The sequence below is a fragment of the Balaenoptera physalus genome, assembly GCF_965194825.1.
Source record: "Balaenoptera physalus genome assembly, chromosome: 1".
Lineage (NCBI taxonomy): Eukaryota > Metazoa > Chordata > Mammalia > Artiodactyla > Balaenopteridae > Balaenoptera > Balaenoptera physalus.
Genome location: NC_138882.1, coordinates 2,904,253 through 2,918,931, shown reverse-complemented (window position 1 = coordinate 2,918,931; position 14,679 = coordinate 2,904,253). Strand labels below are relative to the sequence as shown.

General features: G+C 39.1%; 1 protein-coding gene across 10 annotated transcripts in view; it reads left to right on the top strand.

Annotated features, from left to right (window-relative positions):
- Positions 1-14,679, top strand: part of CAMSAP2 (calmodulin regulated spectrin associated protein family member 2) — a 107,801-nt gene that overhangs the window by 66,337 nt on the left and 26,785 nt on the right. For 6 of the 10 annotated variants that reach the window (XM_082464027.1, XM_082464028.1, XM_082464023.1 and 3 more), the window contains 4 exons: positions 1,680-1,763; positions 7,845-7,877; positions 10,723-10,864; positions 11,159-11,298. In XM_082464027.1, coding sequence (XP_082320153.1) covers positions 1,680-1,763; positions 7,845-7,877; positions 10,723-10,864; positions 11,159-11,298 — 399 coding nt within the window. The remainder of the gene's footprint in view (positions 1-1,679; positions 1,764-7,844; positions 7,878-10,722; positions 10,865-11,158; positions 11,299-14,679) is intronic. The other 4 variants (XM_082464031.1, XM_082464026.1, XM_082464032.1 and 1 more) reach the window with 1 other exon arrangement.

Below are 14,679 nucleotides of genomic sequence, written 5' to 3'. Positions count from 1 at the left end.
GGCCTCTCCGTAGGGCAGCTCGAGGGATGGCTGCGTGCTTCCTCAAAGCCAGCAGGAGAGAGTGGGGCTTAGTGTGCGAGACGTAAGCGCCAAAGTGGTATCCCATCCCCTTAGCTGTATTCTGTTGGGTAGGAGCAAATTATACGCCCTGCCCACACTCAAGGGGATCACTGGGGACCGTCCTAGAGCCATAGTCTCCAAACCTCTTGTGAAGTAGGTTTTATTCCAGCTGGCAGCGAAGGCTCTGATATCAGGAAATTATTAAGGTCATGGCTTGTGAGTGGGGCTTTTGAGTCAGAGCCGGGTCGCTTCTGCTTCTGCTGTCTCTTCGGAAGAGTGTTTTACACCGCCAAGTCGGTGCCCTGACATCTTAGAGCACGGCAGCCTACTTGGCAGTACAAACCAAGATGAATCTGTGTGTTGGTTAAATTCCTTCTAATGCCTCGGAGAGTATCGTAACTGTTAGTTAAATTTATCATAAATTCAAATTCTTTAGTCTTTTTTTCTTAGGCACTGAACTGAATTTTAAGCAACAGAAGAGGTTAGAAAATTATTGATTTAGTTTAGAGTTACAGTGGTTGATAATACCATTCAGATTTTCCAGAACGCCATTATTAATTAACTTGAACATTTGCTTATTATTACTGGACTGACCTTAAAATCAGTAACTCAGAATCCAAAATTGTCTAAACTATTCTGAAGAAATACTTTTGCACTAGACAGATTGTTTCTTAATCATCTTGAATTATGGGCTGTTTGAACAATCTGTTAGATAAATCAGACCTTCTCCCTAAGAAGTTCCCATATGCAAAAATTTTTCATGTAATTTAACTGTGGCCTTATGACCACACTAAAACCCACTCATGATCCAGGGACATGCCTATGAGATCACAGCCTAAGAATCTGATTCATGGCTTCCCTGGTGGCTCAGTGGTTAAGAATCCGCCTGCCAATGCAGGGGACACGGGTTCGAGCCCTGGTCCGGGAAGATCCCACATGCCGCAGAGCAACTAAGCCCGTGCACCACAGCTACTGAGCCTGCACTCTAGAGCCCGTGAGCCACAACTACTGAGCCTGCGTGCCACAACTACTGAAGCCTGGGCGCTTAGAGCCTGTGCTCCGCAACAAGAGAAGCCACCGCAATGAGAAGCCTGCGCACTGCAGTGAAGCCTGCTCGCCGCAACTAGAGAAAGCCCACGTGCAGCAACAAAGACCCAACGCAGCCAAAAATAAAAAAATAAATAAATTTATTTTAAAGAAAAGAATAAAAGACAAGGAAGACATTAAGAAAAAAAAAGAATTTGATTCAGAGTGTTTTTGAGGAAAATAATTTTCACTTAGTAGTCCTAAAAGAGATTGTAAACTTTTTACTGAAAAAAGTTTTATTGTTTCCTAAGCATTAAAACAGAACTTATCAAGTACCTTTTTTTCCCCCTAGCACTCCAACTAGTACCTGACATGTACTAGGTACTCAACAAGTATTTGGTAAAGTCATGAATTTTAGAATTTCAAACAAAACACCTGTAAGATACTTTTTTCTGGTTGGGAAAATGAATTTCTGTTCATTTGCGTGGTACAGGTATTTGACATCAGAGATCTGAACACAGGCCTTTTAAGGTACATGTTATTTTACTGTTATATTTGACTATAAATTCAAATTAATGTTTTTATATTTTAAGGTAAATGAACATTTGAAAGACATAATGGAACAAGAACAGAAATTGAAAGACCACCACACAGTGGAAGCTTCAGGAGGTCAAAAGGTACATGTTCCTAAGAAAAAAAGGTGCCTTTGTGAGACCCTGTGTTCATATGTGTGTGCTGTTTGGGGAAGCGTTAATTGTGTGTTCATCAAATTATTTTTTGGTGGTCTTAACTGTACCCTAGAAAGCGTTTCCATAAATACCAAGTAAGTAGCAGTGCAAAATGAAGGTTAATTGGATGACGGTGTTTAGGAAAAATTGTTAATGACTAGAGCTCAGCTTCTGACATTCTTTTGGCAAAAAATAATGGGTTTGCCTTTGTTTGGTAAAATATATGAAACAGGAAAACAGTTTTCAGTGTATCAGCCTTATAATGACTTGTAGTAAGACCAGCCTCTAAAATTACATTCCAGGAATTATAAGTTGTACATATGGTTATTTTGTGAAGGAAGAAGAAAGATTAACACGGATTAATTCTTTAAACTTCTTGAACAGGCTTTTAGAGTTTTTTTCCTCCGAACACTTGTGTGTTTGTGTTTGTTATATACTAAGACCTAAAGTATATTTCCTACATCTTTTAAAATATATTATAATGAGAGCCCTTTAAACATGTTGTCTAGCATTTGAATTGAGGTATAAGAAATGATCTTATGCAGAGACTTTATTTTCCATCTGGGTTATTTTAAGTATCTTCATTATTGTACAGCATTTCTGTTCATTTTGGGCGAATGCTGCTAGTCACTGATACTCTGTAAGAGAGGAGACCAGAGGAGGGAAAGGGAAAAAGCTGGTTTGTGCGTCCCCAGCTTCGCCAGGCAAGTTGTGCGGAGACCACCTATACTTCTGTCTGAATCCAGTGCCTGGGATCACAGTGGTTCCCCTGGGCTTGGTTCTTGTCCACCTTCCCCAGTGGAGATCTGCACCCGCTTCCCGGCTTCCCCCAGCTCTGCCCCCGCCTTGTCCCTCGAGTCCCCCAGCCCTTTCCTTCCAGTTTCCCCCCTTTAGTAGTAGAAACCCTTGCCTTGGAGATGGATTTAATCCTGCCCGCCCCCCCCCGCCCCCCATTTTGCTCCTGGCTCTAATCAGGAATAAGGTTCAGCATCATCCTAAGTTACAGGATTTCCATGGAAACCTCATTTATTATATATATGATTTAATTCTGTAGTTTTGCATACACATTATGAACTAAATGGGGGTTTTATATGCTGACATAGGATCCAGTAAACCTTGTTTCTATGGGAAAAAATGCTATTTGTGTTCCAAACAACTGCAGATTAAGTGACCTTTAAGAAAAACAAACTGTATGGTATCCAGACACTACTGGATCATGTCACTCTGACTTTTTCACGGCACTTGGCCTATGGAATTGTACATACTAACCTCACAACCAGGATTTGCTGAGTGAGTGATTGAGTAAATGAATGAATGAGTGTGCTTCACTTAAATATTTGGGTTAGTACACATTTTTATTTTAGCACAAACATAGCATTTATACCTTCATTTTCTTTTTTTCTCTTTATTATTTTTTTTCATTTTTTTATTGAAGTATAGTTGACTTACAATGTTGTGTTAATTTCTGCTGTGCAGCAGAGTGACTCAGTTATACACATATATACATTCTTATTCATACTCTTTTTCCATACGGTTTATCCCAGGATATTGAATATAGTTCCCTGTGCTGTACAGTACGACCTTGTTGTTTATCCATCCTGTATGCAATAGTTTGCATCTGCTAACTGCAAACTCCCAGTCCTTTCCTCCCCCATCTCCCCATCTCCTTGGCAACCACAAGTCTGTTCTCTATGTCTGTGAGTCTCTTTCTGTTTCATAGATAAGTTCATCTGTGCCATGTTTTAGATTCAATACCTTCATTTTCAAATGAATTTTATCCTTTTTCTCATTGTTAAAATCTTTGCGAAAGTAAGTGTTCATTTCACGTAGTCTGTAAAGTACAGGGGTCCTCATGAAGAACACACTGCCAAGCACAGAGTAGGTTATGAAGTCTTGCTCTGTTACCCAACAGTGGGATTTTTGGCCTTTGAACTATTTGGTTTGGCTAGAAATTATAATCATTTTATTCTTGATTTACATTCTTGTAAAAACAAAATTCTTCATTATAAACTCTCACATTTATGTATATATTTAAACATTTTTAAAATTCAGAGATGGTACCATAACTTTTTTTTCTCCAAGCAATATTTTATAAAGATGATTTGGTCTGAAGAAACTTACATATTAGTTAGATATCCTAGTACCGTGATTTTAATCTTTGCCTAAGAGTACTATAAAAATTAGGTTTCTTCAGCAGCTTTATAGATCAATAGTCTTGTGCATTTGGATACAACACCCTACAAAGATTTGGATTGGTATGGATTTAATATAACTTGTTAAGAACATTTATTTTGAAATATTTCTGATTTAACAGAAAGTTGCAAGGATAGTTCAAAGAACCCTTATATGTTCTTTACCCAGATCCATCAGTGTAACATTTTGTGTGCTCTGTGCATTACATGTTGCACCCGCAGACGTATGTATGTGTAGATTTTTCTGAAACATTTGAAAGAAGGTTGCATGTATCATACCTCTTCACCCCTTAATATTTCAACATATATTTCCTAGGAAGAAAGCTATTCATTTACACAACCACAGGATAGGTAACTTAATGTCAATAAAGTGCTTTGATCAGACTCGCAGCCTATGTTCCAGTTTCGTCAGTCATCCCAATTGAACTTTATATATTTTTCTAGTCCAGGGTCATGTAAGGTATTTAGTTGTTGTATCTGTCATCGTCTTTAAACAGGAACAGTCCTCAGCTTTTCTTTTTCATTCGTGACCTTGACATTTTTTAAGAATACAGGTCATTTTCATAGAATATCCCTCAATTTCAGTTCGTCTGATATTTCCTCATAGTTAGATTAAGTTGTGCTTTTTTTAGCCTAGAATACTATGTAAAGTGTGTCCTTTTCACAGTATTGTATCCAGAGGCATGTGATATCCATTTGCCCCTACTAGGTGATACTAATTTTGATCAGTTGGTTAAGATATTGTTTGGGTTTTTTGACTGCATGGTTATTATTTTTCCTTTCGTAATAAGTAATTTGAGAGGAGGGTACTTTGAGACTGTAAATATCCTGTTCCTCTTCAATGTTTCCCCACCTCCTAGATTTAGCATTTACTGATGATACCTACTTCAGTTAACTTTTTACTATGGTGGTTACAAAATGGCAATTCTCTAACTTTATCATTTCTTCTACATTTATTAGTTAGGATTCTATTGTAAGCAAATCTGACCTCATCTATTTATCAATCTACCTATCATCTCTTTATTATCTGTATGAACTGATGGATTCTTATTTTATTTAATGGGTTATAATCTGTTTCTGTCCATCGTTATTCATTTGTTCATTGATTCGTTCATTCCCAGTTTTATTGAGATCTAACTGACATACAGCCCTGTGTAAATTTAGGGTGTGCGCCATAATGATCTGACTTACATACATGATGAAATGATGACCACGATAGGTTTAGTGACCATTCATCATCTCGTATAGATACAGCGTTAAAGAAATAGAAAAACACGTTTGTTCCTTGTGATGAGAACCCTTGGGATTTACCCCCGTAGCAGCTTTCCTACGTAACATGCAGCAGTGTTGAGAGCACGCTGCACGTCACATCCCTGGTACTTACGATCTTGTGACTGGAGGTTTGTGCCTTTTGACCACCTTCACCTACTTTCGTGTGTATTTTTTTTTTTTTTAATTTATTTTTGGCTGTGTTGGGTCTTCGTTTCTGTGTGAGGGCTTTCTCCAGTTCTGGCGAGCGGGGGCCACTCTTCATCGCGGTGCGCGGGCCTCTCACCGTCGCGGCCTCTCTTGTTGCGGAGCACAGGCTCCAGACGCGCAGGCTCAGTAGTTGTGGCTCACGGGCCTAGCCGCTCTGCGGCATGTGGGATCTTCCCAGACTAGGGCTCGAACCCATGTCTCCTGCATTGGCAGGCAGATTCTTAACCACTGCACCACCAGGGAAGCCCTGTATTTATTTTTGAAATCAACTTTATTGTGGAATAATTTTAGATTTACAGAGAAGTTCCAAAGATAGTACAGCTTCATCCAGTTTCCCCCAGTGTTAACATCTTAGGTAATCGTGGCCCATTCGGCAACACCAAGAAAATAACATTGGTGCCTTATTGTTGACTAAACTACAGACTTTATTTTAGGTTACACCAGCTTGTGTACTGACCAGGTGTTTTACCAGGGTCCCTGAATTGGGGTGTGTCTCCTGTGTCCTGTGATGAGATTGGGCCTGTGGGCCTTTGGAGAAGAACATCACAGAGGTGGCTTCCCATCTCATCTCATCACATCACGTCAGGGCGCACGTGACGTGAACACGATTTCTCACTGATGGTGTCCACCTTGATCACTTGGTTGAAGTGGTCTCCTTCATTGTAAGGTTTCTATTTCCCCCTCTGACGCTCTTTTCTTTAGAAGTGGGTCACTAAGTCCACCCCACGTTCCAGGAGAGGGAAGTTAAGCTCCCTCCCTGAAGGGAAGAGGATATATACTATCTGGAATTCTTCTGTAAGGGGGATTTGTACCTTCTCCATTTATTTATATCCTTCAGCCGTTTATTGGTATCAGTATGGATTGGTGTGTATGTGCTCTGTACTTGGGGTTACAAGCCGTGGACGCCTGTGTATATATTATATACTTTGGGTTACAATCCAGTCTGTGGTATTGACTTGTTGCTCAGTTTTTCCAGCTGCAGCCATTGGGAGCTCTTTCAGAGTTGTCTAAATTAGTAAAAACTTCAAGTATTGAATATTTTGCAAGAAATGCGGACTAATTTGAACCACGAGAGACTCATCTCCTGTTTCGTATAATCCATAGTAATTTCTCATTATCATCAGTTTCTGTGTTACGGATTCTTCTAGTCTCAAAAACAAGAAAACTCCTGTTTTTGACATTTCCGTTATTCATTGGGAACCCTGACGCATTCACAGGGGCTTCCTGCTCTTGCACTTTTTATGGCTATTATGACTGTAGCTGCCAAAAACTTTTGGTTAAATGAGAGCTTCAAATACATGCAAAAAAATTATTAGGGTTATTCTTCCTGATGCAATAAGAAAAATTTATTGGAAATATTATCTCTTTGTGGGAAGCTGGTATTTTTCTGATTCTTGAGATGACATTTTTCTGATTTTTGAAGTCCTTGAAAATACCTCATTTATATTATTTTTCCAAATAATGTTACTTTTACTATTAATTTCTGTAGGAAAAACTTTCTGCATAGAAGTTGAACATGAATTTTAACTCAGACCCCGTTTAGTTTGGCTCACTTCAACAAATATTTATTTAGCGCTGCCAAAAAACTGTGCTAGGAAATACAAAGATAAACAGTTACAAATTATTCTCATATTATCTGAAATTATGGGCTTATTGTATATTCATCTTCTTAAAGACATAAAATTATATTCTTTGGAACACCCCCTAGATAGTAAAATTAATAACATTTATATTCTCTTTGTGTTAGTAGCTACTTGCCTTAGAGACTCTATAAAAATAATAACTGATGAGAATTGCCAACTGGTTTTTTATCCCTCATTAATTGAAAGAAATTCTTTATGTCATTAAAAGAAATGATCATTTTGTTCAATTCTACATTGTTACTTGCTTTTATTCGTGCGCTTATGAAACAGTCTTTCTTCTTTTCCTTCTGGGAAGAAGACTACCTTATCAGACTTGGCCTCCTAATGCCTAAGAATTTTAATGATTGCAAGTCCAGCCCTAGAATCTTTCTACTCCCTCTTGTGATATAAATTTAGTTTCTAATGTGATGTGTGATCCCAGAACTGGGAGGTAAAATTCTTTGCTGCCGAAGTACACAGCATGTCCTGGGTACCCTAAAAACGCACGTCCATGTTGGGAGAGGAGTGAGGGGAGGGAAGGTGGTGGTCTTCATCATTAGGAACCTCTATAGTTTAAGCTAAATTGTAAAGTATTAACATTTAAAAAATGTTTTGAGAACTATAAACTTGGAACTCCACTAACAGAAACTTTACTATAACTTGTTAATTTTAAAAACTTCTGATGAATTTTCCCTTTACTTTTTGCTTCCCCTCTTTTCCTGCTGCTTCCTCCGAAGTCTCCTTCCAAATGGTTTTGGAAATTGGTTCCAGTAAGTTTGCACAGCTTCTTCAACTTGCTCTCCAGAAGTGTAATTGTAGAATGGTATCGTTTATGTCTTGCCGATATGGTCATTACATATAATTCTGTTAGTCACAAGTAGAGATTGGATTTTAAGGTGTTTTTGATCATAAAGTAAAACAGAAAGATTTTAAAAATCTAGTCAAAATTTGGATTAGAAGCTTTAAAAATAATTTAAAGTGTAAGCTAGTCTGTCAGTACTCACAGACCATCAGTAACTAGGTAACAAAAAAAGTATGGATATAGATTTGCATTAGTTTTAATAATGTTAGTAAAAGTGAATATGAATTGCACATGTAAATTATTTGTATTGTAAAGTCATCTTTTTGAAAGAATCATTTCCTTTTGGCCTGAAATGTAGAGGATACTTTTTGTGTAATAAAGAAGTGACGGATTCTGTGTCCCTCCCAGTACTGGACCTGAGCTAGATTCAATTCTGGTTTGACTTGAAGAGTTGATCTTTCACGGTGGCATCTGGGGCTTAGACCACTTAAGTATTTTACACCCTCAGAAACAGAAGTGTAACTTAGAAGTGCACCATAACGTTGAAAGATAGAAAGTATGTCCCTTTTAAATGCCAGATTTCTCCATTTGTAGAAAGAGCAGTAAGTTTGTAAAGCATAGAGCATGTTCAGGTATAAAAGACTCTGTAACCTTTGTGAACTGCAGATGAACTTTCGGGGAGTCCCACATGACTTCAGGATTAAAAGTTGGTTTACCTGATGCCTCTTCTAGGATATAATCTTCAGGAAGATGTTTCGGCATGCCACGTATAAACCTCCGATTGGTCTAAGCCACGGGCCTCTGTGGCTGCAGCCTTATGAAGCTCTGTGTGTGTGTGTCTGTGTGTGCCCTGTGCAGCAGTGCTCCTTGGCAGGGTGCAGTACCACACAGCACACAATTCAGTTCTTTGTTCCATGACTCTGGGCGCCCAGCTCAGTCCAGTTCAGACCGTGGGCCGAAAACAAGGGTAGACCTGGAGATCTGGGAAGTTTGGCCCTGAGCCTAGCCAATGTAGGGGATTCCCAAGAGGCGACTATTTTGTTTCTAGCCGGCCCAAGAAAGGAGGGGGAGGACCTGGAAGGGTGCTTACTACCAAGTGTGAGGGGCAGCGTACGGCCAGGAGAGGCCACTGGCTGATTTCTTTCTCTCTCTCCCTTCCTCTCCTCCTCCTCTCTCCTCTTTCTTCATGGCTGATTTTTAAACTGTCTGCCAGCAGCAAAATGAGGAAGTTTTCTAAGGATTATGTAAAAGTCAGTAATCAATTAAAGAATTTATGTAGTGTGTCTATGTGATTTTTTTTCTGAATATAGGTAGTCTATGAGTTTGGAACATACCATTAAACACAGATGTCTAGTCTGCACTGATTCGTAAGAACAAGATCCTCTGAAAATCTTCAGAGGAAAAAATGTTCCATGAATCTTGTTCTTGAGTAGCCAGGGACAGGGAAATAGGGATAAATGTCTCCTCCTTGAATGTGTATGCTCTTCTGAGGGATATCACTTAGAGGAAATCTGACCTCACCACCAAATAGTAAATTTTCTCTTTCAGTAAATTATAATATTTTTCTGTTATTCTCATGAAAGTATTATATTTCATAATTGTATTTTAATTAGGAAATATAATCAGTTTAGATGAAGTTAGAAGAAAAATTAGTTTTGATACTTTTAAAAAAACTGTATTTAAATATCAGTAACCACTGATATTGTAAAATTGTAAATTTTGCTAATAAAGTACTTCAGTGTGCATCTTCATCAAGCCTTCAGCGTTATTTTTCTTGGCCTGAGGAGAGCTAATAGCTAGCAGCAGCTGACCTCTGGCGATTACCCGCTGTGTGCCCGTGTGTGCATCGCACTCTATGTCCATCATCTTCTGTAATCCTCCGTGGTGCTGTGAAGTAGGTACTGTGATTATCCCCAGTTCACAGATGGGGAAACCGAGAAATGAGCATTGAAGTACCTTGTCCAGGATCACAGAGCTAAGATGTGGCAGAACCAGGATTTGAGCCTAGGTAATCTGACTTAAGAGCTCGTTCTCGTAACCTCTGAGTTTTACAGCATGTCTCATTTCTAGGGAACCGCCTAACAAGTTTGTATCCACTCACACCGGCCAATCTTTACAACACAAGAATTTCATCTGTTTTTCTGAGAGGGAGCAGAAACCCTTATAACTTGCTCTGTTATTGGTTAATGAAACCTCAACCAGGAGGGTTTTTTTCAGTTTCAAAGTCATTACACTTTATTTGCATTGTCTCAGCATTCAGATGAGAAGCCAGAATATCTTCATGGTCTTGAATATTATTCCAGTTCCTCAAAGTGATGTTTCTATCGCCACATTTCCTTTAAGAATAGTCTCACATTCTTCTGCCTGCTCCCAACTCTGAGGACTTTCCTCATTCTTTCAGCTCGAGTTTCGCTCTTTCCATGTAAGAACGTGTGGTCTAAGTGAAGTCTAACCTTAAAGTGAATGAATGTCATCATCTGCAAAGGAGCAGAACTGATGATTTGGATAACAAATGTTCAAAATCCATTTTGTGTTGCTTTTACATGTAAATTCTTAGGCTAAGTGAATTTCACATAAATGAGCACTGTCACGTTATGTTAAGTACTTCGCTTCAGAACCAAAGTGCTCTTGGTAACGTGAGGTCTAGTGGTAATGTTTAGAAAAGAAGGATGCTGGTGAGTAGTTCTCATTTCTCTTGACTTATATTTTATTACTGATACACTGGAATCTACAATACTGTTTTTTTCCTGTATGTTGCTTAGTACTTATTCATTTTCACCTCTTTTTTTTTTTTTTTTTTTTTTTTAATGTAGGCTCGTTATAGGAAAGAGCAGACGTTGCTTAAGCAACTGCCTTGCATTCCGTTGGTAGAAAATTTGTTGAAAGATGGCTCGGATGGCTGTGCGTTAGCTGCCCTTATTCATTTTTACTGTCCTGGTGTCGTCAGATTAGAAGGTAAGTGTTCCGTTGAAATATTCTAAACTGTGGATAGATGGTAAAAAATATTTAAGACGGTAAATTTAATAAGTAATGAAGGCTTTTTTTAAGAAGAACATTTATGTATAATTCTAGGAAGTAGTTGAGTAAAGGAGTGCTTGGTCTCTAAGCCTCTGTGTAGTGATCACTGCTGTTATACGTGTGGGTCAGACGGATTCTATGTAGTTGTATATCTGTATTAAGGTAATAATTACAAAATGAATATGAAATGTACATTATCAAAATTAACCCTTGCTCTTTTCCTGTTTGAAGATATTTGCTTGAAAGAAACCATGTCTTTGGCTGATAGCCTCTATAACCTGCAGCTGATTCAAGAATTTTGCCAAGAATATTTGAACCAGTGTTGCCATTTCACCCTGGAAGACATGCTCTACGCTGCTTCCTCCATAAAGGTATTTTGATCATCCTTTTCCCCTTTGTTTGTTCAAGTTCGTTGAAAAAACATATAACTAGGTACATAAACAGTATAGCTGCTTTAAGCTTACAAAATTAACTGTAATTTTGTAAGTTAAAATTTTAACTGTAACTGCAAAAGAACTCTTGAAAAAATAGTTTTTGTTTGATTTTTCTGCCGATTTTATTTTATTTTTTATTTTTTAAAAACCTACACTGTTAGCTACAGGTTTCTTTTATAGTACAAAGCTAAACTTAATGTCATGGTACAGAATTAAACCGTTGTTCTGATGTTGTTAGCAAAATAGCGGATAAGCCAGTGAGCGTTTCTGGGTCCTGGAGGGACGCTGCCGCTTGCGGTGAGCGTGCAGGAGGTGTGGCCGCTCAGCAGGACTGTGGACTCTGTCTGGGAAGAAGGGGCCCTCCGGTCCCAGGACTTGAGGCAAAGCCTAGGGAAAGGAAGAGGGCAGGAAATATTACGGTCATCTGGAAATGAACCTTTTAGGAAGTTAATCGCATTTATCAGCCATACACTTGTCCCTTGCTTCAGGACGTCACACGACCTCTTAGCTTCGGGCCGTTGCTTAGTGCCTTTCTTTCAAGAAATGTTTATTGAGCGCCTTAGAGTGTTCTAGGTGGTTGGGATAAATCAGCAGACAACACAAAGACCCCCCTGTCCTTTCAGAGCATTCTTTCTAGTGGTGAAGACAGACGCGTGTCTCAGGCGTGATGGCTTCTGAGCTGCAGGTTCCAGAACTTCATGGTGGGAACGCTGCCTTGTTGTTACCAGCAGCTGCAGCTGCAGAATTCCTTCACGGCTCTCGTACACCCGCCTGAAGTTAACACTTCTGTTTAAAGGCTTTAGGAATAAGTGATCTTACAATCGAATTGTTTGAAGTCTGAGAGGAACAGCTTTATGTCAGTCCTAATTGTATTTGCAATGCCCACCTTCATAGAAGCTGCTAAAGGACCCCTCCCAGAGTAATGCTAGTGCCTTGTGATGCTTTAAATTCTTGTTCTCTGGTCTCTTTTTCCTGTACCCGTTTCTCGTTTACCGCAAGGCAGATTGACGGAGCCAGGGGTAACGGCGTTTCCAGAATAAGCCACTGCCCCTGTTGACCAGAATAGTGCCCACTCTGCACTGTCCAGCACATCAGAAGAAAAACCTTGATTGATTTTGAATGTCTACACTTTGCCATTTTTACCAAAATGGAAGTTAGGAGATATTTTCATATTTATCTTAATACTTTTTCTGGCGCTTCCTATTAAAAATTTTAAATAGTTTTACTGAGATCTCAAAGAAAAAAAAATAACCTCATTAAATACATTGAGTTGTAAGGTTACATTTGCTTAAGTTGTATACCTTGGACTTCCAATAAATAACAGATAGCCCTGCTGTTTAGATCAGCTTAGTCTGGGCATGATCCAGATACAAAGACATTTTCTTAAATCAGGCACTTTTAAAACAGATAATTATCTGCAGAGAAGAGTTTGGTCACTTTCTGTGTTCTCTGCTAAATTATTAGAACCACAGTTCTGACCTCAGATGAGTATTTTAAGACTCCAAGCCTGCAAGAGGTTGCTCGGTCCATGGTGCTGGCCACCTTGTCCTTTGTTTACTTGAGTAACAAGTGTTTGTGGAGAGTAGGGAGTGAGCCCCCTTTTCCCCTCGTGGTGGACTTGTAAACTGGTGTGCTCTTTTTAGAGGGCAGTTGGGCATTCTCTAACCGCATTTAAAGTGCACAGAAGGACATAGAAGGATTGTTTGTGGTGGTGAAGAGTTGGCAGTTCACCTTGGGAGGGCCACACTTGAAACGTCTTGTAAAGTAGCTGTTTGAAGGAGGCAGGTGTATCTTACTGATGCAGAAAGCTCACTAGGAGTTACTAAGTGAAGCGTGCGGGGAGCACACATTATATACGGCATGATGCAATTTACATATATTTTTAAAATCCTTTTTCTGTTTGTATGCACATCTACACACATACAGATGCGTGGGAAAAGGTCTGTAGACAGATAAACACAGAACTGTTAACAGTGGTTTCTTCTGAGTGCAGTATTAGGGTTCGAGGGAGAGGAGTTAAAGTATACTTTTACTTTTTATTCTATGTTCTGTATATTTGTATTCTTTGATATCACTTAGAGTGTTTAAGAATGTTAATGTATAGCTACATGACTGTCTTAACTGAAAGGAGGAAAGAAGAGCTCTTAAATGAACTTAATCTGGCACCATTCTAGGAATATGGTGACAGATTTATTGCTGTTTAATCATCGTAAATTCAGAAAGAAATTCTCTTCATAGACTAGTTACTAGGAAAATTATTTCTTACTATGCTGACATCTAGTGGCCAAACGCAGTACAATTATGTTATTAGGACAGTTATCTTACCAAGGTGCTTAAAATAAATTTTTTCCAGCTTTGTTGAGATACAGTTGACATATAACATTGTGTAAGTTTAAGGTGTACAGTGTGTTGATTGGATTCACTTACATACAGCAGAATGATTGTCACCACAGTGTCAGTCAGCACCCTCGTCACGTCACATAATTACCATTTTTGTTGTGAACATTTAAGATCTACTCTTTCAGCAATTTCCATGTATATAATACAGTTATCATTAACTATAATTATTTAATTCCCCAGAACGTATTCATTTCATAATTGGGAGTCTGCACCCTTGACCAGTACTCCCGCGTTTCCCCTACCCCAGTCCCTGGGAACCACCACCCTGTTCTCTGTTTCTGTGGGTCTGGCTTTTTCAGATTCCACGTACAAGTGATGCCATACAGTGTTTGTGTTTCTCCGTCTGACGTATTTCACTTTGCACAGTGCCCTCAAGATCCGTCTGTGTGGTTGCAAATGGCAGACTTCCCTAGTTTCTCGTGGCTGCATGTACACCACATCTTCATCCATTCATCTGCTGGTGGACACTCGGGTCGTTTCCATGTCTTGGCTGCAGGGAACATGGAAGTGCAGATATCTCTTCAAGAGATCTGTTTTCATTTTCTTTGCTTATGTACCCAGATAGGATTGCTGGATCATATGGTGGTTCTATTTTTAATTTTTTGAGGAATCTGCATACTGTTTTCCGTAGTGGCTGCACCCTTTTACATCCCCACCAACAATGCACAGGGGTTCCCTTTCTCCATACCCTCATCAGCACTTGTTATCGCTTATCTTTCTGATGATGGCCATTCTGACAGGTGTGAAGTGGTATCTCCTTGTGGTTTTGATTTGCATTTCCTTGATGTTAGTGATGTTGAGCTCCAGGGTCCTTAAGATAGTAATTAATTCCCTATCAACAGACAATTATGGGGTACTTAAACAGTGTTTTTCCAAAAGATATACATAGCTTTCAGTGAACTGAACTAGTAGAGCTGG